General features: G+C 36.0%; 1 protein-coding gene and 2 pseudogenes across 1 annotated transcript; 1 reads left to right on the forward strand and 2 right to left on the reverse strand.

The window, feature by feature from the left end:
* Nucleotides 1-682: 682 nt before the first annotated feature.
* On the reverse strand, nt 683-7316 carry LOC136033534 (cytochrome c oxidase subunit 1-like; annotated as a pseudogene).
* A 2173-nt stretch (nt 7317-9489) lies between these two features.
* Nucleotides 9490-10200, forward strand: LOC136034151 (cytochrome c oxidase subunit 1-like; annotated as a pseudogene).
* An 11484-nt stretch (nt 10201-21684) lies between these two features.
* On the reverse strand, nt 21685-25220 carry LOC136033535 (histone 24-like). The gene is made up of 2 exons (XM_065714277.1): nt 24879-25220; nt 21685-21888 (listed from the first exon to the last, which is right to left on the reverse strand). Exons 1-2 carry the CDS (start codon nt 25218-25220, stop codon nt 21685-21687), a joined length of 546 nt encoding a protein of 181 aa, XP_065570349.1.
* Between the last annotated feature and the right edge of the window lie 1677 nt (nt 25221-26897).

A 26897-nucleotide genomic window follows, 5' to 3' on the forward strand; every position in this document is an offset into this window, starting at 1 on the left:
TATTTACTAGAAGTCTGGATTGATGAAGTCAACCCTGGACCGTATCCATCTTAATGCCTAGAGACGGTACGGCCCATGAATGTAAAACGTCATCTGAAGAAATCATTAGACGGATAGTTTGATTGTATGGTACCAGTATACCATTATCTACATCAAGCAAACGATATGTACCGGCAGAAAGTTCATTCGAACGGGTTATATATGAATCAAACTGAAAATCATCAAAGTCAGAGTACTCATAAGATCAGTATCACTGGTGTCTTGTTACCTTAATTGTTAGAGCAGGATTGTGGATTTCATCAATTAAATAAAGAAGTCGAATAGAAGGCAGGGCAATAGCTACTAAGATAACAGCAGAAATAACGGTCCAAATTGTTTCGATTGCTTGACCATCAAGTTAATAACGATGTAGAAATTTATAAGAAAATAAAGCAGCCAAGAATATCAGACAAGTGAAGTAATTAGGATTACTACTAGTAAGGCATGGTTATGGAAAAAGATAAGTTGTTCTATGAGGGGTGAGTTCCCATTTTGTAAGCCTAGTTGGAATCATTGAGAAACTTTTAAAGGGGTTACCCATCTTTGGAGCTTAAATCCAATGCATACATTTTCTGCCACTTTAAAATGTAGAGATTATAGTAATTTCTTCGTAAGAGTGATCAGCGGGCGGATGGGGGTGATTTCACTTCACACTTGATCTTAGATTAAGCGAAAAAACATTAATTCGTTTGGCGATCATGGCCTCTCAGATACAAAAGATAAACATGAGTGTGGCAACTATAGACATAACTCTCCCTAATGAAAAAATTACATTTCATGAAGCAAATGTTTCGGGATAATCTGTGTAACGACGTGGTATTCCGTCGAGACCTAAGAAATGTTGAGGGAAAAAAGTTAAGTTCACCCCTAAGAGCATGATAAAGAAACGCAGCTTAAGAAGGAACTGATTCATTCTCAACCCATTTATTAAAGGAAATCAATGAACAAATCCTGCTATAATAGCAAAAACAGTACCCATTAACAGAACGTAGTGAAAATAGGTGACCACACAATAGGTATCTTGGAGAACAATGTAAATTCTGGAGTTTGATAGTACAACTCCGTCAAGTCCCCCTACAGTAAATAAGAACACGAACCCAAGTGCCCATAGTATAGAAGGGGTTGTAGTAAGTCGTGTTCCTTGTAAGGTCCCGATTCTTCTAAAAATCTTGATTCCCGTAGGAATTGCAATGATTCTATTTGCAGCAGTAAAATATCCTCGGGTGACTACGTCCATTCCCACAGTAAACATATGATGGGCCCAAACAACAAAACCAAGAATATCAATAGCAAGTATAGCTTAGATCATACCTAATGTACCAAATGCTTCCTTCTTACATCTCTCTTGACTAATAATATGGGATACCTTTCTGAATCCAGGTAAAATAAATACTTAAAGATGTCCAAAAAATCAGAGTAAATGTTGATAAAGGACGGGGTTTCCACCGCCTGCGGGATGAAAGAAAGAAGTATTCAAGTTACGATCAGTTAATAATATAATAATAGCTCCCGCTAGGACTTGAAGTGATAAGAGGAGAAGAACGGCCGTAATTCCCACTGCCCAAACAAAAAGAGGTATACGATCTATAGATATTGATTGAGGTCGTATATTAATAATAGTAATAATAAAATTCACAGCCCCTAAAATGGAAGAAACCCCAGCTAAATGAAGTGAAAAAATAGGTAAGTCTACAGAAGGTTCGGGATGAGCAAAGGCCGAAGAGAGTGAAAGATATACTGTCCCTCCAGTTCCTGCACCTCTTTCCACTATAGATCTGGCCAAGTGAAGAGTTAGGGATGAAGAAAGTATTCAAAATCTGAAGTTATTTAGTCGGGGGAAGGCTATGTCCGGAGTGGCTGGTATAAAGGGTACTAGTCTGTTACAAAATCCTCCAATCAAGATTTGTATAATCATGAAAAAAATTATGATAAATGCAAGAGCTGTCATATAGACATTATACACTTGTTCGTCACCAATCAGTGAACCTGGCTGGCCCAATTCCGCTTGGATAAGCATTCTTAAAGAGGTCCCAACTATACCTGCTGAAGCCCCAAAAATAAAGTACAAAGTTCCAATATCCTTGTGATTTGTAGAATAAAACCAATGTTGTATAAGTAAAGTGGCCAACAATAGGTGCTGAATTGTAAATTAAGTTAAGGATTATTCCCTTTACTATGGTCAATTTGTGGCTCAGTATTTTAAAAAAATCTAAGATTACAAATCTTGATTTGTGTCTAACCTGGGCTTAATCAGTCATAAATCACTTTTCTGGCGGGGAGTAATTTTTTATAGAAGTGTTTTGTGCACGTAAGATTTTGATTCTTAAAGAGAAATTTACATTTCATATATAATAAACAGATGGGGTGCCTGATAAAAAGGATTACGTTGATACTATAATTATGTAGATAATACCCCCATCTATGTTAAGTAGAAATTAATAAAGCTTAAGAACCTCTTATTTCCAGTTTTGAAGGCTGGTAGATTAATTAAATTAAATCCTCACAAAAATAACAAGGGAATAAAAATATTGAACCATATTGATAGAATGCCCAGGATCTCTATTTGCTTAGACGTAACCTCTGAGGGGAATAAAGAGAGCACACAGCAATTTTAAAATAAAAATAGACTGAGAGACACGAGGATATAACAAGGGCTAGTACAAGAAGAGGGGGTAAAACATTTATTTCTAAAGATATTTATTTAATAAAAAATTCCAAGAAGGGGGGGTAGTCCGTTTAAAGATAGAAGACTAAATGTAATCGAAGCTTTATAGATCAATCCGGCATTAATATTCATCTGGGTGAGGGAATATGTTCCCTTTTGCTGTAGTAAAATTACTACAAAATATAGGATAGCCAGATAAGTGATAAAATAAATTAATATCAAGAAACATCAACTTATATTAACTATTAATCAAGATAAATGTCCAACAGAAGAAAACACCATAACTAGCCAAAGGCTGGATTGGTTAATTCCTCCAATCCACCAGTCGGTGCTCTAACAAGGATAAAATAAGAATTTGTAAATTGCATTATAACTAGTCCGTGAAGAGGTCCGATTTTCTGACAAGTTATTAAAAGAGATAAAACCTTTCATGACATAGACTTAGAAATATTTAGAATTATATATTTTTAGTAAGTAAATTTCATCCGATACAAACAAGAAGAATGAACAACAAATATCCGTTTACCCGGAAATTAATATAATGTAGCCTCATACGAAATATAACAATACTGTTAGAGACGATTCTCCTTTAGTTTCACAAACTACTATTCTTTTTAAACTATGAAAGTAGACGAGGATTAAAGTTAATAAGGGGATGAAGTGCCGACTAGATATTCCTTTAGACTGTATTCTAATCAACTAGAAATATACAGACTTTCTCCATGGCTGGTGCTGCAGTACAAATAAATACAATAACAAGATGAGAAAAAACGTAAGGCCCCGGGTAGGACTACTACCATTTCAATCTAAACTGAATACTCTGATAAAGAAGTATATCCCGGAAAAGAAGTTGAGTGATGGAGGGAGTCCTATATTAAAAAAACTAGGACCGAGCCATCAAAAGCATAGATATAGAAAAAGCGAAATTGTTCTGCGGGTGAGCATGAATCTGCGACTTCAAATACGCACATAGAATAGATAGCTTAAAAAAAATAATCTGAAAGAACAGATCCTGTGAGACGCCATTATTAAAATTGATCTTGAATTCGTGTAGGTGCAGGATATGAGTATACCCAAAATGACAAACGATATATGAGCTACGGAAGAGTAACCAATTAACGACTTAACATCGGATTGCCGCAAGCAAATCAAGCAGTTGAAGATTCCGCCTACTAAACAGACCCCTATTGATAAAGTCTTTCTATAAATGTTTAGTCCTTGCATCAAGTAGGGGCCATAGCCCCCTAATTTTAGGAGGATGGCAGTAAATACTATGGATCTTGGGACTGGGGCTTCTACATGAGTCTTGGGTAGCCAAATATGTGCAAAGTAAACTGGAAGTTTCACTAAAAATGGAAGAATGGCCAAAGAAAAGATTATCTCGTCTGTAAAATTTCCCCAGAATCCCAAGAAAGAGGATGAATACAGACTTCTATGAGCAATGGTAAAAAAAGAAGAGGTAAAGAGGACAATGGAGTATAAAATAAGAAATAATAAGAAGTAGGAAGCCGCTCTGGCTGATAACCTCACCCGAGAATTAATATTTTTGTAGGAATTAAAGAGCACTCAAAGAAAACGTAAAATAAAATAAATGACCGAGTAGTGAACGTGAACCATAAAAGAACAATCAGACTTAAAAGAATGATTCTATAGCTTAATGGCCAACTTGGCTTCAATCTATTAACTATTAAAATGAAGATTCCTGACGTTAAAGTCAATAGGATGCTCCCCATTCTGAGTGGAGTTCGAATATTAACTTATAAGTTAATATTAAGTATATTAGACCTGAGTTAAGGAACTACTTATTCATTTAAAAACTGTACTTGATCTGATCCTGATGAACGCGCTAAAGATACTAGTACTGATAACCCTAATGCTCTTTCACAAACTGTAATTCTGTGAATAATGAATGCATTGATTGTTCTTATGTAATTTGAATATATTAATAATCCGAACAGTAAAAAGATAAGGAACTCTAATCTCAGCAGAGTTACTAGAAGGTGCTTGCTTCTTGAAGAGAAGATTAATAACCCAAAGAAGAGTGATAAATGAATTATTATAATAGACTGAGTCATTAAAAAATGATGTTGGTCTTGTAACCGGATTTAGAGAAATCTAAGATTTCTCTGGATTTAGAGAGCTAAGATCTATTGTTGTTATTTCTATACTTATGCTCCTTACAAATCATCCTCTTGCTTTTACGCTCTCGTTATTCATCCAAACTCTATTAATTTGTATTATGATTATACTTAATTAATTTAATTAATTAATTAATTTTAGCCCCCTTGAGAGAGACTCCATTAGAGACAGAAAAATATAAGACATACCGGCAGAAGGCTTTTTCAACATAAGTATATTAGGTTATCGTAGCGGTAGCGAGGGTAAGATCGATGTGTCCAAAGATAGAAGTACAACACTAAGCAAAATATCAAAAAGCTTATTCCCCCGAATACTACACTAAATAGAAGAGATATATAAAGAATGCTAGCGTATTCAGATAATATAATGAAAGCAAAGCCGACCCCTAGGAACTCTGTGTTAAAGCCCGACACTAATTCAGACTCCCCTTCAGCTAAATCAAATGGGGTGCGGTTGGTCTCTCCCAGAATTGTAATGGACCAGCACAATCCTAGAGGGAAACATAAATATAAAGGTCACCCTAAATACGGGGACTTAACTACCTACCCCACTAGATCGAGCTTTTTTTTACTTATATTAAAGGAGAAAGAGTAATGATAATTAGAGATACTTCATAAGAAATAGTCTGTGCCCCCGTGTGAATTCTTCCAAGAAGGGAATACTTAGAGTTAGAAGATCAGCCTGCCACTATGATTCTGTATACTCCCACTCTCATTGCACAAATGACTAGAAGGAATGATAAATTGAATTTCGTGCCGTAAGACATGAATGGGACTAAGGTCCATAGGAAGAAAGAGAGGAATAGGCTAGACACAGGGGCAACGAGATAGGGTATGAAGTTGGAAACAAGGGGAAGTGAAACTTCCTTACAAAATAGTTTGATACAGTCAGAGAAAGGCTGTAAGATCCCTAGGAAACCGACTTTGTTTGGGCCCTTACATAATTGAATATACCCCAAAATCTTTTGTTCTAATAGTATTAAAAAAGCAACTGAGATTAAAACCATAGCTACCTGTAGAAAAATAAAAAAGATCATTTTAGCTAATGCTATCAACTAAGGACTCCTTATAAATAGATTCTAAATTTAACGCATTTATCTGCCAAGTTGACATAAAATCTCTAGAGGTCCGAGTGAATTTGCCCTGGGGGTAGAGACTAACCTGGCTTACGCCGGTCTGCAATCAGATCACGTAGGGGTTTAATAGTCGAACAGACTACATTTCTAGGCTGCTGCACCGAGTAGGGTCCCTGAACCAATATCGAGGTCGCAAACTCTTTTGTCGATTTGAACTCTCAAAAATAATTACGCTGTTATCCCTAAGGTAACTTTGTTCAAGTTACCTTTGAGGTAACTTGTCATTCTAAGGATCAATGGTAATTTATCGATATATTTGTACTATGAGTGTTTATTCTACTTTCACCGTCGCCCAAACCAAACATTATTTTCTTGTGTCTAGTTACTTACCGTAAGACAGAAGGATGAAATGTAAAGATCTATAGGGTCTTATCGTCCTCCAAGTACACTTAAGCTTTTTCACTTAAAAATTATACTTCAATCTAATCGAAGAGACTGGCCATCTCTCGTCAAGCCATTCATTCCAGCCTCAAATCAAAGGCTAATGATTATGCTACCTTCGCATGGTCATTATACCACTGCCCTTCAATTCATCAGTGGGCAGGCCCAACCTCCTAAAATTGGAAGGAGTTGTCTTTGTTAAACAGGCATAGATAGTTTTGCCGAATTCCTTTCGGAATTTTTTTAAATGAATTATATCAAATATATTTGTGATTCTACTGATTCTATCATTATTATTACTAAATTTCTATAATTAGCGCCGGGTAGTCTAAATTAATTATTTTGAAATGATCATTTTAATGATGATGGTTGTTACAGCCAGGCAACTTTTAAGCCTTCACATATTCTCCTTGATATTATATTATATTTTTTTTCTAGAGCCTGTCCCCCAGAAAGTCTTCCTTGTGGAGTACCTTAAAGGAGTATTCTGCCAACCAGATATGAAGGTACGAAATAATTTTTACACCAATATCAATCTTAAAGAGAATTATGAAACAGTCATCTTTAATTGACATAGATGAACTTATTTCGGGATTTGCTGATAGAGGTCGAAATTTAATAAACCCTGATACAAAAGTTACAAAGAATAACTTTTTTATAATTAACGGATTTTGCTTTTCTGTACTTAGACCTTGAGCAAGTTCAATTCTTTTACTTATGTGAGATTGTTTTAAAAAGATTTATGAGTAGAGATCAAGGAAGCACTCTAAAGAGTATCTTTTTAGTGTAAGCAAAATGTTTATTCAAACTCCCTCCCTCTTTCAAGACACACCTTCCGGTGTGCCTACTTTGTTACGACTTATCTCTTCAGACAAGAGAGCGACAGGCGATGTGTATATTTCTCAGAGCCTTCTTCAGGCTATCGGGCCTTACTTCTAAATCCACCTTCTTCTCCATGGTAACATAAGGATTCCGTGTAAGTTCTTACTGTAACACACCTTGATCTGATTTGTTAGACCAAGCAATTAAGAGAAGTTATTTGTTTAATCTCCTGAACGACGGTATATAAGCTGTTTCAAAATAACGAGTTGATTGTCCGGTGGATTGTCGTTTACGGGGCAGGTTCCTCTAGTAAGTTTAGAAACTGCCAAATTCTTGAGGTTTGAGTAATACTACCCAGGTTAATTAAGAGTGGACTAGTAGTTTATCTAATCCTAGTTGTTTGACCATCTAAAAAGTGCTTTAATCAAAGAAAATAGGAGATAAATACAGATTTCACCCTTATTGATATGAAATATATTTGTGCCAAAGCTCCTCTGTTCACCTAAAATATTTCCTCTAGGACCTTGTGTGACCGGGGATGCTGGCACAAGGTGGTCCCCCAATCTTTTCATTTGCTATACCTAGGAAATAGACAATAATATTGGCCACTGCACCTCTTGTCTAAAATAATGTCTTGCATATTGCTCGTAGAAATAGTAAATAAACTAGCTAGAATCAAACTTTCACTACTGAATCTATTAGTGATTAGCCGTGAATTTGGGTTAGCAGTGTTGTTAAATGTGAAGAAAGTATATTGAAAAAGACGGTGTTCCCAGATTGACTTACTAGGTCAGAAGTCTGTAAAAATTATTCTGTGGACATGAATACTGAAGACAGATCTGGGAGGTTAAAAAAAGCACCTAGCCCTGCAAGTGACCGAAACCCATTCTCTGGCCGCCAGAAAGAGTGTAACATCCGCTCGATATTTATATTTAGATATGAAAAATACTATAAACTAGCTTCATATGTATCCTCTGGGGGGGGGGGGGGGTCCTTCTCCATTGTAGGCGTTAAAGAGTAAGCTAAGATAAGCTACTGGGCTCTTACCCCAATGATAGAGCAATCTAACTTTAAATGATTAAGTGGTTATGCCATTTTTTTCTTATATTGTTATAGTTTCCTCCCACTCCTGGTTAGGTCTGTGACTTAGAATAGAAATAAATTCTTTAAGCTTCATTTCTATTATGATTGAAGAGAGAAGGGAAAATAGATTATAGTATTTCTTAATTCAGTCAGTAGCCTTAGCCATCTTCTTAGCGAGTATTTTGAATCAATAATTTTTATTCTTGATCCCTTTTGCCCTACTAATTAAGATTGGCGCAGCCCCGTTTCACATATGACTAGTAAGTATTTCTGAGTCTATGTCATGAAAGGTTTTATCTCTTTTGATAACTTTTCAGAAAATTGGACCTCTTCTCAGACTAGTTATAATGCGATTTACAAATTTTTTTTTATCCTTGTTAGAGTATTGATTAGTAGATTGGGGGGAATTAACCAATCCAACCTTCGGCTGGTTATGGCGTTTTCCTCTGTTAGACATTATTTTTATCCTGATTAATAGTTAATATAAGTAGATCCTTCCTGATATTAATTTATTATATCACTTATCTGGTTATCCTATATTTTGTAGTAATTTTACTACAACAAAAGGGGACTTGCTCCCTCGCCCAGATGAATAATAATGCCAGATTAATCAATAAGGCTTCGATTTTATTTATTCTTCTCTCTTTAGCCGGACTACCCGCCTTTTTGGGATTTTTTATTAGATGAATGTCTCTAGAAATAAATGTTTTACCCCCTCTTCTTGTACTAGCCCTTGTTATATCCTCGTGTCTCTCAGTCTATTTTTATTTTAAGATTGCTATGAGCTCTCTTTTATTCCCCTCAGGGGTAAAGTCTAAGTAAATAGAGATCCTGGGCATTCAATCCATAGGGTTCAATATTTTTCTTCCCCTGTTCTTTTTGTAAAGCTTTAAGTTAATTAAACTACCAGCCTTCAAAGCTGGAAATAAGAGGCTCTTAAGCTTTTTTAATTTCTACTTAACATAGATGGGGGTATTATCTACATAATTACAGTATCAACGTAATCCTTTTTATCAGGCACCCCATCTGTTTATTATATATGAAATGTAAATTTCTCTTTAAGAATCAAAATCTTTCGTGCTAAAAAAAATTATATATAAAATTTCTCCCTGCCACAAAAGTGATATAACTGATTAAGGCCGGGTAAGACACAACTCAAGAATTGCAATCTTATATTTTTCTGAAACTACTGAGCCAAAAATTAACCATAGTAAGGGGGAATAAATCTTAACTAAATTTACAATTTAGCACCTATTGTTGCCCACTTTACTTATGCAACGTTGATTTTATTCTACAAATCATTGATTTTATTTTTATTTTATTATTTATTGATTTTTTTTTTACTTTATTCTACAAGTCTTTGTGACAGCTCATGCATTTATCATGATTTTTTTCATGGTTATACCGATCTTGATTGGAGGATTTGGTAAATGACTAGTACCCATTATACTAGGTGTTCCGGCTATAGCCTTCCCCCGACTAAATCACTTAAGATTTTGAATATATCCTCCATCCATAGCTCTTTTCTTGGCCAGATCTATAGTGGAAAGAGCTGCAGGAACTGGATAGACAGTATATCCTCCACTCTCATCGGCCATTGCTCATGCCGGACCTTCTGTAGACTTAAATATTTTTTCACTTCATTTAGCTGAAGTTTCTTCCATTTTAGGGACTGTGAGTATTATTACTACTATTATTAATATAAGACCTCAACCAATATCTATTGATCGTATACCTCTTTTCGTTTGGGCAGTGGGAATTACGACCTTTCTTCTCCTCTTATCACTTCCAGTCCTAGTGGGAGTTTTTACTATATTATTAACTGATCGTAACTTGAATACTTCTTTCTTTGATACCGCAGGTGACGGAGACCCCATCCTTTATCAACATTTATTCTGATTTTTTGGACATCCTGAAGTATATATTTTAATTTTACCTGGATTCGGAATGGTATCTCAAATTACTAGTCAAGAGAGAGGTAAGAAGGAAGCATTTGGTAAATTAGGTATGATCTATTCTATACTTGCTATTGGTATTCTTGGTTTTGTTGTTTGGGTCCATCATATATTTACTGTGGGAATGGACGTAGATATCCAAGGTTATTTTACTGCTGCAACTATAATCATTGCAATTCCTACGGGAATTAAGATTTTTAGATGAATCGGGACCTTACACGGAAAACGACTTACTATATCCCCCACTATACTATGGGTCCTTGGGTTCGTGTTCTTATTTACTGTAGGGGGACTTACCAGAGTTGTACTATCAAGCTCCAGGATTTATGTTGTTCTCCACGATACCTATTATATGGTCGACCATTTTCACTACGTTCTGTCAATGGGTGCTGTCTTTGCTATTATAGCAAGATTTGTTCATTGATTTCCTTTAATAACTGGGTTGAGAATGAATCAGTTCCTTCTTAAGTTGCATTTCTTCTTCATGTTCTTAGGGGCGAACTTAACTTTTTTCCCTCAATATTTCTTAGGTCTCGCCGGAATACCACGTCGTTACGCAGATTATCCCGATACATATGCTTTATGAAATGTAATTTGTTCATTGGGGAGAGTTATGTCTATAGTTGCCACACTCATGTTTATCTTTATGCATTGGATTTAGTCTCCAAAGATGGTTAACCCCTTTAAAAGTGTCTCAATGATTCCAACTGGGCTTACACAATGGGAACTCACACATCATAGAACAACCTATATTTTTCCATGACCATGCCTTACTAGTAGTAAGCCTAATTACTTCACTTGTCGGCTTTTTCTTTGCTGCGTTATTTTCTAATAAGTTTCTCCATTGTTATTTACTTGATGGTCAAGCAATTGAGACGATTTGGACCGTTATACCTGTTGTTATCTTAGTAGCTATTGCCCTTCCTTCAATTCGACTTCTTTATTTTATTGTTGAAATCCACAATCCTGCTCTAACAATTAAGGTATCAGGACACCAGTGATACTGATCTTATGAGTACTCTGACTTTGATGATATTCAGTTTGATTCATATATAATTCGTTCGAATGAACTTTTTACCGGTATATATCGTTTGCTTAATGTAGATAATAGTATAACAGTACCTTACAATCAAGCTCTCCTTCTAATGATTTCTTCAGATGACGTTTTACATTCATGGGCCGTACCGTCTCTAGGCATTAAGATAGATGCGGTCCATGGTCGACTTAATCAATCCAGACAAGTAGTAAATATACCCGGTGTATTTTATGGACAATGTTCGGAAATTTATAGATCTGAACATAGTTTTATACCTATTGTAATTGAAGCTGTAGGGGAGAGAGACTTTCTAAAGTGAATTGAGTTAAAAATTTTGTAGGATGGCTTAAGGTCAAGCGGTAGCCTCTTAAGCTCTCTTATGGTAATTACCCCCCTATGGGATAGAAACTTACAAGTATCCTTCTGGCTTCAGGGGTAACTTGAGCCCACCATGCCTTGATAGAAAACAATTTTGATCAGTGTCTACAGGGCCTCCTGATTATTATGATATTGGGAGTATACTTCTCGTTACTCCAAGGATTGGAACACATAGAGGCCTCTTTCACTATTGCAGATCTTTGGATCTACATTCATTTTAGCGACAAGTTTTCATGGTTTACATGTGCTTATTGGCAATATTTTTCTAATAGTTTGTACTTTGCGCCATGCTAAATGCTACATCTTCTCCAACATAATTTCGGGTTTGAGGCTGCAGCTTGATACTGATACTGTCGTTGTATGGTTGTTTCTTTATCTTCCTATTTACTGATGAGGAGAATAAAATCTTTCTAGTATAAATATTATACTTGACTTCCAATCGAGGGATCCTGTTAGGGAAAGATAATTATTTTAGTTTTATTAAGAATTTTTATTCTTGTTTTTATTATGCTGACCCTGGGGGTGTTTATTAATAAAAAAGTTTCTCAAGATCGTGAGAAAAGTAAACCATTTGAATGCGGATTTGATCCTTTAAATTCCTCTCGTGCCCCCTTTTCTATTCGGTTTTTTGTTATTACTCTAATTTTTCTTATTTTTTATGTAGAATTTACCTTGCTCCTACCTATAGTATTTTGAATATATCCTACCCATAAACCTACTTTGTTATCCTCTTTTCTTTTATTCTGATTGCAAAAGTATTTTATGAGTGAAAGGAGGGTGCCCTCAGATGAATGAAATAATTGCAGCTTTATTGGAGATTAGTTTATTTAGGAAAATATTTTAATCAGAACTTTGGGTTTGCATCCTAAAGGAGGGGATATCCCATCTCTCAGAGTGAGAATTGATGTTATCAAATCCAGTTTCGACCTATATTTACGCCTCTTGGCCCCCACTCTTTAACAAAAGCTAATTAATAGCGCTTCTTTGTTAATGAAGAGGAAGGGGTAGCCCCTTTTAAGAAGCAGAAAGAAGGATGGGAGCTGCTAACTCTTCAGCCGGGTAGTTAAACTCTACTCACTGCCAATTTACTTAGTATATTTAATACAATACATTCTCAATGCAGAGATAGACAAACGTCTCTTAGATATTTCCAGGAATAATCCACCCCAACATCTTCAGTGTTGTGCTCTTATTAAGCTATAGAAATATATAAATAGTGTGAACAATAAAGAAGATAGAATGAACACCTTTTATGGGGAGGAAGTTATAAGCGAAAATAGAGATGAGCCGAACGAACTATTTTAGTAGATTAGTGAATGTCCTGCTTCCTCTACGCAGTCGCAGCGACCCTCGTAGTAGAGAAGTTCACCCATAGCTAAGGGTATGAAGCTTGTCCGCTCTGTAATGGATGGTAAAATAATATTCTGATTAAATAATGTCTTAGATCTAAGCTATCCCTCTAGAAGAAGAAGTGTAATTTTTATAGAATATGATTAATAAATAAGAGGTGATCCCTAGCCCGTCTCAACCCAACATCAGTCTTAACCCGTCTGAAGATATGATTAACCAAACCATAGATGAAATGGATCCTAGTATTATGTATATGAAGCGGCTTAGAAAAATTTCAACGCTTATATAATAAGAAGAATAAATTATAACTTGAGAAGAAATCAGAAGCACTAGAAAGATAAATGATAGTCCTAATCAATCTAAACAGACTTGATAATCCAAATGCAAGAAGGATATTTTTACAAGTAAATTTTATCCGATACAAACAATAAGAATAAACAACAAATAGCCGTTACTCCGATAATTAATAAAATGTAACCTGATACGAAATATAGCAATACTGTTGGAGATGATTCTCCTTTATTTCTATAAACTAATATTCTTTTTAAACTATAACAATAAACGAGGATTAAAGTTATATGGGGGATGAAGTGAGCGCTTCCGACTAGTTATTCCTTAGACTGTATTCTAATCAACTAAAAATATATAGACTTTACCCAAGGCTGCTGCTGCAGTACAAATAAATACAATAACAAGATGAGAAAAACATAAGGCTCAGGATAAGACGACCGAGCCATCAAAAACATAGATATGGAAAAAGAAAAATCGTTCTGCGGATGAGCTTGAATCTCCGACTTCAAATACGCACATGGAATAGATAGCTTAAATAAAATAATCAAGAAGAACAGATCCCGTGAGACATCATTATTAAAATTGATCTTGAATTCGTGTAGGTGCAGGATATGAGTAAACCCAAAATGAAAAACGATATATGAGCTACGGAAGAGTAAGAAATTAACGACTTAACATCGGATTGCCACAAGCAAATCAAGCAGCTGAAGATTCCGCCTACTAAACAGACCCCTATTAATGAAGTCTCTCTATAGATGTTTAGTTTTTGCACCAAGTAGAGGCCATAGCCCCCTAATTATAGGAGGATGGCAGTTAACACTATGATTCCTGTGACTGGGGCTTCTACATGAGCCTTGGGTAGCCAAATATGTGCAAAGTAAACTGGTAGTTTCGCTGAAAATGGAAGAATGGCAAAAGGAAAAGATTTTCTTCTCTGAAAAATTTTCCCAGAATCCCAAGAAAGAGGATGAATACAGACTTGTATGAGCAATGATGATAAAAAGAAGAGGTAAAGAGGACACAATAGAGTATAAAATAAGAAATAATAGGAAGCAGGAAGCAGCTCTGGCTGATAACCTCACTCGAGAATTAAGATGATTGTAGGAATTAAAGAGAACTCAAAGAAAACGTAAAATGAAATAAATGACCGAGTAGTGAAAATGAGCCATAAAATAACAAACAAACTTAAAAGAATTATTCTATAGCCTAATGGCCAACTTGGCTTCAATCTAATAACTATAAAAAGAAGATTCCTGACGTTAAAGTCAATAGGATGCTCTCCCATTCTGAGTGGAGTTCGAATATTAACTTATAAGTTAATATTCAAGTATATTAGACTTGAGGTAAGGAACCACTTATTCATTTAAAAACTGCACTTGATCTTTTCCTGATGGACACACTAAAGATACCAGTACTGGTAACCCTAAAGATCCTTCACAAACTGTAATTCTGAGGAAGACGAATGCATAGATTCTTTTTATGTAATTTGAATATATTAAGAATCCGAACATTATAAGCATGAGAAATTCTAATCTCAGCAGAGTTACTAGAAGGTGCTTGCTTCTTGAAGAGAATATTAATAACCCTAAGAAGAGTGGTAAATAAATTATTTGAATAATAATTTATAATTAAAAAATAATTTATAATTAACAATTAAAAAATAATATTGATCTTGTAAACCGGATTTAGGGAAATCTCTCGTTCTTCAAAAGAGTTATTAACATCTTTAACTTCCAAAGTTAATATTTTTATTAAACTACCTTTTGAAATGCTACGATCTATTGTCGTTATTTCTATACTTATGCTCCTAATAAATCATCCTCTTGCTTTTACGCTCTCGTTATTCATCCAAGCTCTATTAATTTGTATTCTGCTTAAAAATATTTCCTTATGAATTTTCTTAATTCTTTTTTTGATGTTTTTGGGTGGAATTCTTGTAATATTTATTCATGTATCTTCGCTCAGAGCTAACGAGAAGTTTGCTATTGAGTTAACTTCATTCATGTGAGTTCTTCCTACAATTATCTTCTCTTTCTTGGTTTTAATAAATTATTTTAATATATTTAATATATAAATATATTAAAAATAATATATTTATAAGCTCTTCTTCGGGGAATCTCTATCCTGCTGATCTCATGGTCATTAATTTTAATGTTAATAGACTTACTCTATTAGCCTATTCATTTGTAGTAGTGTACTTATTTTTGGCCCTCCCTCTAGTTGACTAATTTAAACAGCAATAAGAAGCCCCTACTGTCGATGGTCGAAAGCCCGCCTGATTTTGAAAAATAAAACGTTATCTTTGCGCAAGACCCTGCCTACCCTCAAGATTATTAATTCGGCCTTAGTAGACCTGCCTATCCCTGCTAACATTTACATTTGATGGAACTTTGGCTCCCTCCTAGGTCTATGCCTGATTATCCAAATCGTTACTGGACTATTCTTAGCCATGCATTACACAGAAAGAGTAGATTTAGCTTTTTCCAGAGTAGCTCATATTTGCCGAGATGTAAACTACAGTTGATTGCTTTGCACTAGTCATGCAAACGGTGCCTCCTTTTTCTTTCTTTGCATTTATTTTCATATTGGTCGAGGAATATATTATAGCTCTTTTCATTAATTTGAGACATGAATGACTGGAATCGCTCTCTTATTCCTTGTAATAGCCGCTACTTTTTTAGGATATTTTCACCATGAGGTCAGATGTTCTTTTGGGGAGCTACTGTGATTATGAACCTAGTATCTGCCGTACCCATATCGGTAATGATGTAGTGCAATGATTGTGGGGCGGATTTGCTGTTGATAATCCCACTCTATCGTGATTTTTCATTTTTCATTTTTTAATTCCCTTTCCGGTAGCCGGTTTAACAATAAATCACATTTTACTCCTTCATCACAGAGGCTCTAATAATCCTCTTGGGATTAACGCCAACCTAGACAAGTTACCATTCAACCCTTATTTTACTATTAAGGATACCGTGGGATTTATAGTGCTTATCTTTTTTGTTCTAGCTCCATTCCTTACTAGACTTTATCTTCTAGGAGACCCGGATAATTTCATTCCTGCTAATCCGTTGGTTACCCCAGCCAAAATCCAGCCAGAATGATATTTTCTGTTTGCATATGCTATCCTACGGTCTATTCCTAATAAATTAGGAGGGGTAATTGCTCTTGTCTCTTCTATCCTCATTCTTATGTCCCATCCCTTTAAATTTAAGCCCAAGTTCCGAGGTCTTGAGTTCTATTCTATCGCTCAACCCATATTTTCATCATGAGTATCCGTCTTCTTACTTCTCACATGGATTGGGGCACGACCCATAGAATATCCTTATATTTTTCTAGGCAAAGCTCTTACGTGTGTGCACTTTTCTTATTTTGTGTTTACTCCAATTATTATTAATATGAACGTGAAGATTGTGTAGTGAGACCCCTTGGCCGATTAAAGCATCTGTTTTGAAAGCAGGATAAGGTTGATTATACAACCAGGGGTTTTTAATTTTTTCCCCCTTGAGAGAGACTTCAATAGAGATAGAGAAATATAAGAGATACCGACAGAAGGCTTTTTCAACATAAGTATATTAGGTTATCGTAGCGGTAGCGAGGGTAAGATCCGCGTCTTCAAAGGTAGAAGTACACCATTGAGCAAAATATCAAAAAGATTATTCCCCCGAATACTACACTAAATAGAAGAGATATGAAAAGAATGCTAGCATATTCAAATAATATAACTAAAGCAAAGCTGACCCCTAGTTACTCTGTTTTAAACTCTGACACTAATTCAGACTCCCCCTCAGCTAAATCGAATGGGGTGCAGTTGGTGTCTGCCAGAATTGTAATGAACCAGCAAGAGGGAGACATAAATATAGGGGTCACCCTAAATACGAGGACTTAATTATATACCCCACTAGATCGAGTTTTTTACTAACATTAAAGGAGAGAGAATAATGATAATTAGAGATAATTCATAAGAAATAATCTCTGCGCCCGTGCGAATTCTTCCTAGCAAGGAATACTTAGAGTTAGAAGATGAGCCTGCCACTATGATTCTGTATACTCCCACTCTCATTGCGCAAATGACTAGGAGGAATGATAAATTGAATTTTGCGCCGCAAGACAAGAATAGGACTAAGGTCATTGGGAAGAAAGAGAGGAATAGGCTAAACACAGAGGCAACGAGATAGGGTATGAAGTTGGAAACAAGGGGAAGTGAAACTTCCTTACCAAATAGTTTGATACGGTCAGAGAAAGGCTTAAAGGATCCTTAGGAAACCGACTTTGTTTAGGCGCTTACGTAGTTGAATGTACCCCAAAATCTTTCCTTCTAATAGTTTTAAAAAAGCAGCTGAGATTAAAACCATAACTACCTTTAGAAAAATTAAATCGATCATTTTAGCTAGTGCTATCAACTCAAGACTCCTTATAAATAGATCCTAAATTTAATGCATTTTTCTGCCAAGTCAACATAAAATATCAAGAGGTTCCTTCGTAATATCATGAGTGAATTTACCCTGGGTGTAGAAACTAACCTGGCTTACGCCAGTCTGAACTCAGATCACGTAGGGGTTTAATAGTCGAACAGACTACATTTCTAGGCTGCTGCACCGAGTGACAACCATGTTAATGACCATGAGATCAGCAGGATAGAGATTCCCCGAAGAAGAGCTTATAAATATATTATTTTTAACCAAAACCCAGAAAGAGAAGATTTTTATCGGGTTTCTTTTCGAAAGATCTAATTATTGAATCTTCAGAGGACCTTGGCCTATTGATTCCCAGCGTATTTATATTAGTCTCATGTCTTTTAACAAGAACTTATTCTTCCCGAATCGCAATAATATGCTTATTCTCCCATAACTATAATCTAAGCTTTCAGTACAAGGAGGAAGAAGGCGATTATCTAACCCCCTTTTTTGTCCTTTACTGGGGAGCCGTTATAGGTGGATACATTTTTTATTGGTGCTTTCTGGGGGATGCAAGAATCATCTTAGGTGCATCCGAGAAGATTTTCCTCCTTTCTCTTATCAGAATAGGGGTCGTCTTACCCTACTTTATCAAATCACTCAGCTTAGGTCGAAGACATTATCTAATTAGAATATTATTTTACCATCTATTACAGGGCGGACAAGCTTCATACCCTTAGCTATGGGTGAACTTCTCTACTACGAGGGTCGCTGCGACTGGGTAGAGGAAGCAGGACATTCACTAATCTACCAAATTAGTTCGTTGGGCTCATCTCTATTTTCGTTTTTAACTTCCTCCCCATAAAAGGTGCTCATTCTCTCTTCTTTATTGTTCGCAATATTTATATATTTCTATAGCTTAATAAGAGCACAACACTGAAGATGTTGGGGTGGATTATTCCTGGAAATATCCAAGAGACATCTGTCTATCTCTGTAATGAAAATGCATTCCATTAAATATACTACGTAAATAGGCAGTGAGTAGATTTTAACTACCCGGCTGAAGAGTTAGCAGCTCATCTTTTTTTTTGCTTCTTAAAAGGGGCTACCCCTTCCTCTTCATTAACAATGAAGTGCTATTAATTAGCTTTTGTTAAAGAGTGGGGGCCAAGAGGACTAAATATATGTCGAAACTTGATTTTATAACATCAATCTTTACTCTTAGAGATGGGATATCCCCTCCTTTTATCCCCTCCTTTAGGATGCAAACCCAAAGTTCCGATTAAACTATTGTCCTAAAAAAACTAACCTCCAATAAAGCTACAATTATTTAATTCATCTGAGGGCACCCTCCTTTCACTCATAAAGTACTCCTGCAACCAGAATAAAAGAAGAGAAGATAACCAAGTAGGTTCTTGGGTAGGATACATTCTAAATATTGTAGGTAGGAGCAAGGTAATTTAAGACGGTGGATCCTTCCCACTTGGAATTGGAGACCTGCCCTGTTTGAACGGGACTTTGCCTTTCCCTTCACTTTTCCATCTTTTCTTCTTCCTGACATGGTTTCTAGGTTACGAAATTCACTTGGACTCTTCTTCAGGGCTTCCACTTCGAAATTGTCAAAAACATATTATCATAGCCAAAAAACATGAGAAAACATGAGAACGCTGAAACTTGGAAAACATGAGATTTCGCATGAGAATTTTCTTTTGTTTATATTTTGAATTCAGTGTTCAAATTAAATCCAAATTTAGCAGCAGATCACTATATCACTCATTTCTATTTAAACTCAGCTTTCAACTAATTGGTACGTATTCTGCGCTCCTAGTAGTGTCTGGTTTTTACTCACTGGGATTTGGTGCTGGCTTGGTGTTGCACCTACAAGGGAGATTCTTGGTCCCATCTATTTACCGAATCCCACTTACTTTTTACTAGAGCCTGACTCCCGAACAAGTTTTGAGGAGTCTACAATGATGAGGAAAAACTAGCCACGGAGCCCGAAAATGGTTTAAAGAAGTCACAAGCGAATAAAAAAACATATATAGGAAAAAACAGAGCATCATCAGCTAGTTCGTTCATTACTAAGGAACACAGCTACTATAAACTTCCAACTAAGATAATAAAAATAAATTATCAGACTAATGTTTCATAATAGGCATTCCCCTATACTCTTCAGAAGTTGCACTGGCTTTTACCATTTTAAGTCTCTTCCGCAAATGAGAATTATCCACCACTGATGGTCCAACCCTCTTGAAGCCACTCTGAGATTGCAGACATGCACCTAAAGATTCAGCTGACAGAGTTTCTATTGTCTGTCTTGATGTTTTTTAGAGAGCTGAACAACCTTTCCACCACAACATTAGAAAACGGAAAAGAAAGAAGATACATCACTACCTTCTGAAGGTTCTTAAATCTCAGTGACCCACAAGGCGTTTTCATTGACAAAATTTTCTGCCAAAAAAGCAAAGGACTTTCTAGTAGATTAAACGGAATTTATAGTGTACTGATGTTCCTCCGCTCACTCTCTATTTTCTTCTTGTTCCAGTCTGGACTGCTGTAAAAGTGGAAGAACGGTAGTAGCGTAGGTGGTTCCATGTTTGCAGCCTTACATGGTTCAAGCATGACAAGGTGCTTAAATATAGGTGCTGAAAAATCGAATCTAATCTGCATTTGATTAATAAGCTCCTGGTACAACTCCTTTGCTGTTCTGAGAATAATTTGGACATTAGAGTCCTCGTATGTAAGGTTCCTTTCTTCGACATACTCCCGAAGAATTGTAGTTGCATCAAAGCAAATAGAGATATCCTTAATTGGCAAGTATCCAATTGCAGCGTTTACATCCAAACATATTATATCAGATCCCTTTATATGATTGGATAATATGAAAGAAGAAGCGAAAGTACGAAGCAACCCTTCCGTTTCCATTTTGAGTTTGAATATAAGAGGCTCTTCGGTCTGGAAGGTCTTATTATAGTCAGTGATCAGCCCAAGTGCGTATTCGGCAAACACGAAAAGAACTTTCATCAGTGGATTGGACACTGTTTCCAGAACAACTTCGTTAGCAAGTGTCGGGTCATATGCTGCTAGACTTGTAAAGTACAGCCAAAGCGCATTCCACTGTACCACGATCTGTTCCACGTTGTCTGACTAGGTGTCAAGAGCTTGTGAATCTTTGTATTGCAGAACTCCTGGAATTCCTTAAAACCTTCGGTTCTTATTGCACTCTGGTTGAAATGATTGTAGATGGTCCTGCAAACATCTTCCAGTTTCTTCGACAACTTTTTACAGGCATTACTCGCAGATAAATGGCAGAGATGACCGGTGCATTTTACTGGGATCACCTAAGGATACTTGTCCTGGATGATGGATACCGCTGATCGATTGGCACCAAACATCAGATTGGTGGTGTCACTGCAGTACCCAGTCCAGTTGGGGAGACCCGCAATAGTCAATTTGGAAATACTCTCTTCCATTTTCTGAAACAGAGCAATTGCAGTACCATTGGCACACTCAGTGACATTTAAGACGTCTATCTGTGTTTCAAGGTTTTCGTTGCAAAAGGATACACACACTGCCAAATGTTTTTTTGTGCTCTGATCGATTGTCTCGTCAGTGATGATGGAGAGTTGTGACGTTTTGAGTTTCTCTATAATAAGGTCCTTAAAGAAAGGACCAAAACCTTGCCTGATACAGTTCGTAGCTTTCTGTTTCCCCAACTGTATAAACAGCACTGCTTGTCCTGCCCCAGGTAAGGATTTTACAAGGGACACCAAATTTTCTGAGATGCTGAAGGGAAGGTTGTTTTGAATAATAAAGCTGACAAGTTTCGTTTCAACTTCTTCAACCTGATGAACAAATGAGCTCCCCGACAAACTTGACGAGATTTTTAGCTGGCCTTTCATACTGGCCAGCCAGCGAACTTCATTATCTTTGTGCTTCTGGGTTTTTTCATGATTAACAAGAGCTGTCTTTCCAAAGTCAACTTTGATATCAGTGTCACAGTACAGACATTAGGCTTCTGTTTTCGCTTCGTTTTGGGACAACCAGGCTTTCAATTCAGGTAAACTTGGCCACTCTTTTCGATATGAGTGTTTATAAGACTGCTTTGCTTTCTTTGCATCTCTAGGGACTGTCGTATGTACTAGCTGACTATCTGAGTCAATGTTGCCAGTGCTATAAGGACCAGATCTTTCATCTTCTGATTCCAAAGATATCTATAAATGGAAAGAGATGTTAAATGATAAAGTTCTATAGGCAATGATGCAGGGGCACCCGTTTACCTTGCAGCGGTGATGGAGTACTGATAAGCTTCCTGGTAATGCTGCACGAGATAACAAAAAAACTCGTATCATTCCTCGTCACCTTCAGCTAGCCATTAGAAACGATGAAGAACAGAACAAGCTATTGTCGGGGGTTGCCATTGCCCAAGGAGGAGTTTTGCCCAATATTCAAGCAGTCCTTCTACCAAAGAAGACTTAACAACTGGCAAAGGCCTAAATGAATCTGATTTTAGCTCGAAAACCTACCCTAAATTAACCAACAGCCCTTTTCAGGGCTACAAATTCATTGAATCACTCTATAGCCTCTAACCACTGCCAGAATGGAAAAACCTATGAAATTAAGGATACTGAATGTGAAAAGGAAAACTTTCACATTTATCTAGAAACAAAGTACACGAATTTACCGGAGGCTGGGGGGATATTTTCCTTAAAAAAGCTTAAATTATACCCCGACAAAATATAAATATATATTTGAGGCTAAACTATTTTGTTACAATTAACAAAGTTCCAAAGCCTTGGAATTTTTGGCCTTTACAGGCTTTACAGGCCTAATTCCATTGTAAAGTTCAAATTGCCTCGGTCTTTCAATCGCATCTATAGCAAAAGTCTAATTGTTCCTTCAATAGCGCCGCCTAAGCAATTGTCTTAGATCAAAAACTAACTTTAAAGTTAGTCTTTGATTGGTCCATGCTCAAAGTCCCTTCAAATGTTTTCGTGCCTCAACTTCATTGTACAGTTCAACTACTTTTGTCTTTCAGTAGCATGAATAACACCAATGTACTTGCTCCTTCAAGAGCGCCACGAAAACAACTGACTTTAATCAAAGACTTCTAACGTATTCTATCTTCTATCTTATAACCTATATTCAGGAAACCGCTCTACCTGGGCGAACAATTTCTGCTCAGAGGCCTAGCGAGTCATTTCTAGGTAATCTGTGGTTCTTCTTTTTTGTTTTTGCAAAGATTGCGATTCATGTGTTGTATTGTTAAATATGAAAACAATACCAAAAACAACAGTCATTTTTAGAGTCTAAACTTTTTGTATCGTATATTCTATCGTATATTCACGGAACTGCTCTACCTGGGTGAACAATTTCGGCTCAGAGGCCTAGCGAGTCATTTCTAGGTAAACTGTGGCTCTTCTTTTTTGTTTTTGCAAAGATTGCGATTCATATATTGTATTGTTAAATAAGAAAAAAATACCAACAACAACAGTCATTTTTAGAGTCGAAACTTTTTGTATCGTATATTCTAACGTATATTTAGGTAACCGCTCTACCTGGGCGAAAAATTTCTGCTCAGAGACCTATCGAGTCATTTCTAGCTAATCTGTGGTTCTTTTTTTTTGTTTTTGTAAAGATTGCGGTTCATGTGTTGTATTGTTAATTCAGAAAACAATACCAACAACAACAGTCATGTTTAGAGTCTAAACTTTTTGTATCGTATATTCTAACGTATATTCACGGAGCCACTCTACCTGGGCAAACAATTTCTGCTCAGAGGCCTAGCGAGTCATCTCTAGTTAATCTGTGGTTCTTCTGTTTTGTTTCGCAAAGATTGCGATTCATGTGTTGTATTGTTGAATAAGAAAAAATACCAATAACAGTCATTTTTGGAGTCTAAACTTTTTGTATCCTATATTCTAACTTATATTCAGGTAACCGCTCTACCTGGGCGAACAATTTCTGCTCAGAGGCCTAGTGAGTCATTTCTAGGTAATCTGTGGTTCTTCTTTTTGTTTTTGCAAAGTTTACGATTCATGTGTTGTATTGTTAAATAAGAAAACAATACCAACAACAACACTTATTTTTATAGTCTTAACTTTTTGTATCGTATATTCTAACGTATATTCAGGGAACCTCTGTACCTGGGCGAAAAATTTCTGCTCAGAGGCCTAGTGAGTCATTTCTAGGTAATCTGTGGCTCTTCTTTTTTGTTTATGTAAATATTGCGATTCATGTGTTGTATGGTTAAATAAGAAAACAAAACCGACAACAACAGTCATTTTTAGAGTCTAAACTTTTTGAATCAAACCATTTCTTTTTTGTCGAAGATTTCAAAAAAGAAAATTAAGCCAAACTGTTTATATTTTTGTTGTTTTACTGTAAAATAGTACTAGTATTTATAATTCTAGTTGGAATGACACCTCAACTCTCACGATTTACACTTTGTTATTTTTAATCTCTTATTATTTTTGATTGATACAATCTTATTAGTTAGGATTCATCAGCCTCGCTCAGACTAGTTGGGAATGGTACCTCCGCTCCCGCAATTTGAAGGCGCCACTCTGCCCATTCGGCTATGGCGATATATTTGTATATTTATCAATTTGAGCACGTTAATATCAAGCTTGAACCTTACGAGCCAGCCGTCAAATCTAGTCTTCAATATGTTTTTTTTTTTAGACAGCAATAGCGCTAGAATACAAAAGTAAATATTATGCAACGTATTTTTGGGCTCAAACAACAGCTGAATTATACTTGAAAGGGAAAAGTAGAGAGTCAAAATTGGAAATTTATAGCATTATAACTTTTTGAACAGAAAGTTTCCTGGAAAGGGCTGTTTGATACTGCAGGATAACTTATTGCACACATTACTTTTTTGCTGGTCTCTTGGCTACTGACTTTTTAGATGCCACTGTCTTGGCGGGAGCTTTCTTGACTGACAGCCCCTTCTTTGGTGTTGATTTCTTTGCTGCTACTGCTTTTTTGGCCACAGTGGGTTTCTTGAAAACCCTTACAGGTTTTTTGCTACCAGCCATAGGCTTGGTATCGTTTTTGGCTGAAGTTGACTTTTTAACTGCAGTAGGTTTGGCTGTTTTCTTGTCTAAGGTTTTCTTAGCTGTGGGCTCGGCAGGCTTTACAGCCTTGGAATTTTCGGCCTTGACAGGCTTTGCAAGCTTGGAGGAACCAGTTACGCCAGTACCTTTGGGATTATAACAATTCTATTTGCAAGGCAACGCTTCAAAGCTTGCTTAAGATGCATATTCACAACTTTGGCATCATTGCCAACCTGGAGATTGCCCTTTATATATTTGAGAATGGCCTGATGGCTAGGTCCCCCACGTTCTTTCAGGTCAGCAAAGGATTTTGTGATCATTTCCGTGTATTTTGGGTGGTTTCCTGGTGCCTTGACCTTTTCATCCCCTTTAGGTTTTGCAGCATCAGCTCGTTTTGGAGCCTTTGCTTTCTTTTCCTTCTTGGATGGTGAAGCCATGCTCTGGGATTCTACAGATGCTGCTGCCACTTCAGCTTCAATTCCAGACATTTTCAATTCTTCTCCACTTTTTTCTATCACTAGTACGACTAAATACTGAAAAAATGCTTATTTTCAAAGTTGGAAACCAACATTCCCGGGCTAACATTTCTCTGTGTGCGCGAGCTAAGGAATTTCGGCCGTGCTTGTGTTTGTTTGAAAAGGCTTTATTTGAATTTTTTGATTAGGAGGTAAGTTTTTGAGGAACGAAACCGAAACTAAAGGATAAACAGGTCATTTTTCAATAGTTAGACGCTTTTTTCATTGCTTCATCCATGATAATTTGCCAGCAAAGGGACAGAGAATAGTGGATATCTGTCAAAACTAGTGTTCAATGTCAATAAACACCTTTTTGCTAGGAATTTAGATCTACGATGTCCACTTTTTATTTTTTATTAGTGAAATCCAGTACAAGTACGTTCGGACAATGTAACATACATGCATGTGTGTTTGAAAAATCACACTGAAATTAATTCCTAGACTCCAACTAAAAACACAGAAGATAAAGCAATAAGAAACGACACCTAAATTTGAGGCTGAAAGTGTCAAACTTGTATTCCAATGAAAATGAATTTCATTTTATTCTAGTATTATATTTAAAACGACAAAAATAACGTTGTATGGTTTCGACATGCCGAGGGAGGGGGGGAGTGGAAATGAATTGTTTTTGTTTATTTTAATCACAGCCTATATAAAAGTTCAATATACATACAATTTAAACTAAACTATTTGTAACCTGAGGAGTGTCCCTTGCTTGAGTATATTTTTGATCACAGCCTACATAAAAGTTCAATATACATACAATTTAAACTAAACTATTTGTAACCTGAGGAGTGTCCCTTGCTTGAGTATATTTTTGAGTTTGTTTAATATGAAACAAGAGAAATCACAAATTAGCCTAATCATAAAAAAAGTATTTAACACATTTACAATCATTATATTTACATGATTACGTAAGTAAGGAATGTCTGCCTTTTAGATTTTGGTATTGAAGTCTCTATTAGTGGTAGTAAAGGGAGGATATGAGGAGGATAAGGAGGCTTTTAAAAACAAGCATCTCTGAAATTTTTTTCTTTTTTTCCTTTTTTTATCAGAATCCCTTTAGCAAGACAGTTTTCAACCAAAGATGAGTCAAAAAACTGGGATGCATTTTTTTTAGAAACAAAGGCTTTTATTACTTATAGTCTTGTATTTCAAAGGGCCCAAAATATTGAAACTTTGAGGCTTGTATGTCAAATTTGCATTATAATAAAAATAAATTTTATTTTATTTTAGCATTATATTTGAAAAGTTAAAAATGGTGCTATAATATTTTTGAGATGCAGGGGGGGGGGGGGTTGGACTCAAAGTTGAAGCAAACTGCATTTTATTTTTTTCGATCCCAGGATATCTGAAAGTTTATTATTTGTTCTACACAAAAAAGAAATTGCTTTAAACTAGAAAAATGTTCCTTTCTACAGTATATTTTCGAGTTTTGCTTGAAAGCAAACATTAGAAATCATAAATAAAATAAAAAAAAAAACGCAAAAGGTTAAAACACAAATGACAATAAATTTTTGCCTAAGTTAAAAACGCATAACGAATTGTTGCAATATAATCACAAATAAACCCACTTTTATTTGTTTCGATCTCAGGCTATCTGAAAGTTGTAATATACGTTCCACTGATAAAGGGAATATTTTAAACGGT

Source organism: Artemia franciscana, chromosome 12, assembly GCF_032884065.1.
Source record: "Artemia franciscana chromosome 12, ASM3288406v1, whole genome shotgun sequence".
NCBI classification, from domain to species: domain Eukaryota; kingdom Metazoa; phylum Arthropoda; class Branchiopoda; order Anostraca; family Artemiidae; genus Artemia; species Artemia franciscana.

Coding starts and splice junctions, on each gene's coding strand:
- LOC136033535 (XM_065714277.1), bottom strand. CDS start 25,220: ATGTCTGGAATTGAAGCTGAAGTGGCAGCAGCATCTGTAGAATCCCAG. Junction 21,889..24,878: donor GAATTGTTATAATCCCAAAG/GTACTGGCGTAA, acceptor TTCCATTTATAG/ATATCTTTGGAATCAGAAGA.